The sequence below is a fragment of the Canis aureus genome, chromosome 23 (assembly GCF_053574225.1).
Source record: "Canis aureus isolate CA01 chromosome 23, VMU_Caureus_v.1.0, whole genome shotgun sequence".
NCBI lineage: Eukaryota > Metazoa > Chordata > Mammalia > Carnivora > Canidae > Canis > Canis aureus.
This window is the reverse complement of record NC_135633.1, coordinates 24,597,611-24,600,370: the sequence shown is the minus strand read 5'-3', so window position 1 is coordinate 24,600,370 and position 2,760 is coordinate 24,597,611. Positions and strand designations below refer to the sequence as shown.

At 41.7% G+C, this 2,760-nt stretch overlaps 1 protein-coding gene across 1 annotated transcript; it reads left to right on the top strand.

Annotated features, from left to right (window-relative positions):
- Window positions 1–1,540: 1,540 nt before the first annotated feature.
- Window positions 1,541–2,515, top strand: LOC144294810 (olfactory receptor 52I2-like). Its single transcript, XM_077866777.1, has one exon. The coding sequence runs from the start codon at window positions 1,541–1,543 to the stop codon at window positions 2,513–2,515; it is 975 nt and encodes a 324-aa protein (XP_077722903.1).
- Window positions 2,516–2,760: the final 245 nt, after the last annotated feature.

The following is a 2,760-nucleotide window of genomic DNA, read 5'->3' as shown; positions in this document are numbered from 1 at the left end:
CATCCGGAAAAAAACATGACAATCTTAAGGATATGCTGAACTATAAATTTTTCCCATTCTTTGCTACCATTCTACTTCAAAAAGCTTCCCATTGTCTTCTCATTAGACAACGAAGATGACCTACCCAGTGGCTATACAGAGCAAAGTTCTTTTAATCTGACTATGAAGCAGAGCTCAGCACTTTATTCAATCTGTTCCATTACAAGACATTTCTATGTTTAGGGATTTTTGCTGTTGGTGGTGGTGATGATAGTTTGTCTGTTTCAATAAAGATTAGATAGCAATCATCCCAGAAACCTGGATTTTCAGAAAACTTCTGAAGACTCCCATCAAGCTGCTATTGGTGCCTGGGTGTGAAGTCAATTAGTGCTAGATTCTCCAGGGCGGGTAAATGGAAAGAGCAAATGTATGTTCTATGGTTAGGACTGGGAATCAGGTAAGTGTCTACTGCTTGGTTAATAGAGAATATGTCTACTACAGTCTGGGATTCTGGAGCCAGTACTCTTCATCAATCTGACATACCCAATTATTTAGGGATACATCCCTGATGAGAAATTAAAGGGGAAGGTAGAGATCATAAATATTTCCAGTTTATTATCTCCTATGGAAAGTGGTAATACTGTTCTCTCATGGTAAATGGTAATCTCTAAGTGGTAATATTGTTCTGCTTTTTTCCCTGAATCCATCAATCTATTTCTTTAAGGATGCTTCATTTATCTATTGTCAAGGCACTATACTGAGGACACAAAATGTGACATGTGCAATCTTAAGTTCATTGTCTCATTCAATAATTATTAAGTATCAGGAAGTGAACATACAAAGAAGACAAACTCCTCTGTTTTCTCATTCATTCTATGGAAACTGTTTGCTATGAGTACACATATCTTCCTTTTTTTTTTTTTAAGATTTTATTTATTTATGACAGACAGAGAGAGAGAGGCAGAGACACAGGCAGAGGGAGAAGCAGGCTCCATGCAGGGAGCCCGACGTGGGACTCGATCTGGGGTCTCCAGGATCCGGCCCCGGGGTGGAGGCCACGCCAAACTGCTGAGCCACCGGGGCTGCCCCAAATATCTTCCTTTAATGGACCTGTGCACTCTAGCTATGGGTCACACACTTGGTATAAGGCCATGAACAAGACAACATAGTTGACCTCATACAATGAAGTCATAGGTAGAATATTAGGATTGTCAGTTAGGTCTTTCAGAGGTCAACATGGGAGATTCCATGAAAGCTCAGAAAAAAAAAAGATACCTAATTTAGTCTCAGCCTGGGATGGGGAAGGAGGAAGAGAAGACTCCAGAGAGAGGCAGGCCATGAGCTGATACTTTAATAGTAAACATAAATTAATAAGGCAAAGAATACTGAGGAATATGGAAAGTGAAACAGGATAAATTTGACAGATGTCAGTTTCCTGATCCACTGAGCTGAAAATGCCACCAGGTGTTCCTAGCACTATACAGTTGGGAATAAGTCTTATGGGATTGCATACGTTTCTTACATCATTTTGTGTGTTAACAGGAATGCAGTCTCATCTGTAATGTTGGGGATACCTTATAACCACACAATGGAAACCCCTGCCACCTTCTTCCTTGTGGGTATCCCAGGTTTGCAGTCTTCACATCTTTGGCTGGCTATTTCACTGAGTGCAACGTATATCATATCTCTGTTAGGAAACACACTCATAATGACTGTTATCTGGATGGATTTCACTCTACAAGAGCCCATGTATTGCTTTCTGTATGTTTTGGCTGCCGTTGACATTGTTATGGCCTCCTCTGTTGTACCCAAGATGGTAAGCATCTTCTTCTCAGGAGATGGCTCCATCAGCTTTAATGCTTGTTTCACTCAGATGTATTTTGTCCATGCAGCTACATCTGTGGAGACGGGGCTACTGCTAGCCATGGCTTTTGACCGCTATATAGCCATCTGTAAGCCCCTACACTACAAGAGAATTCTCACACCTAAATTGATGCTGGTAATGAGTGTGGCCATCACCATCAGAGCTGTCATATTCATGACTCCATTGAGTTGGATGTTAAGTCATCTGCCTTTTTGTGGCTCCAATGTGGTTCTCCATTCCTACTGTGAACACATAGCTGTGGCCAAGCTGGCATGTGCTGACCCCATGCCCAGTAGTCTCTACAGTGTAATTGGCTCCTCCATTATTGTGGGCTCTGATGTAGCCCTCATTGCTGCCTCTTATCACCTAATTCTCCGGGCAGTATGTGGTCTGGCCTCAAAGAATGCTCAGCTGAAAGCATTAAGCACATGTGGCTCTCATGTGGGGGTTATGGCTCTGTACTATCTACCTGGGATGGCATCAATCTATGTGGCCTGGCTAGGGAGGGATACAGTGCCTCTGCATACTCAAGTACTGTTAGCTGATTTGTATCTGATCATTCCACCCACCTTAAACCCTATCATTTATGGCCTGAGGACCAAACAAATACGGAAGCGAACATGGAACTTGCTGATGAACTGCCTCTTTGACCACTCCAAGCTGGGTTCATAAACACACATTCTATTCGAATCTTGAGCAATCAAGAGGACTCAAGGTCAAGCATTCAGAGATGCCTTAGAAATCTGTAGAGCTGGTTTGGTTTGCCTAGCACCGTAAAGAGTTCTAAGATGAAGTTGTAGTATTCATGTCGAATTTTCCAAATTCTAGCAAAATACATATTAAATGATTTTCTGATAGTATTTTAATGATTTCAATCAACTAATATCTGTATACGAGGTAAGTCTGGGCAGAGAATA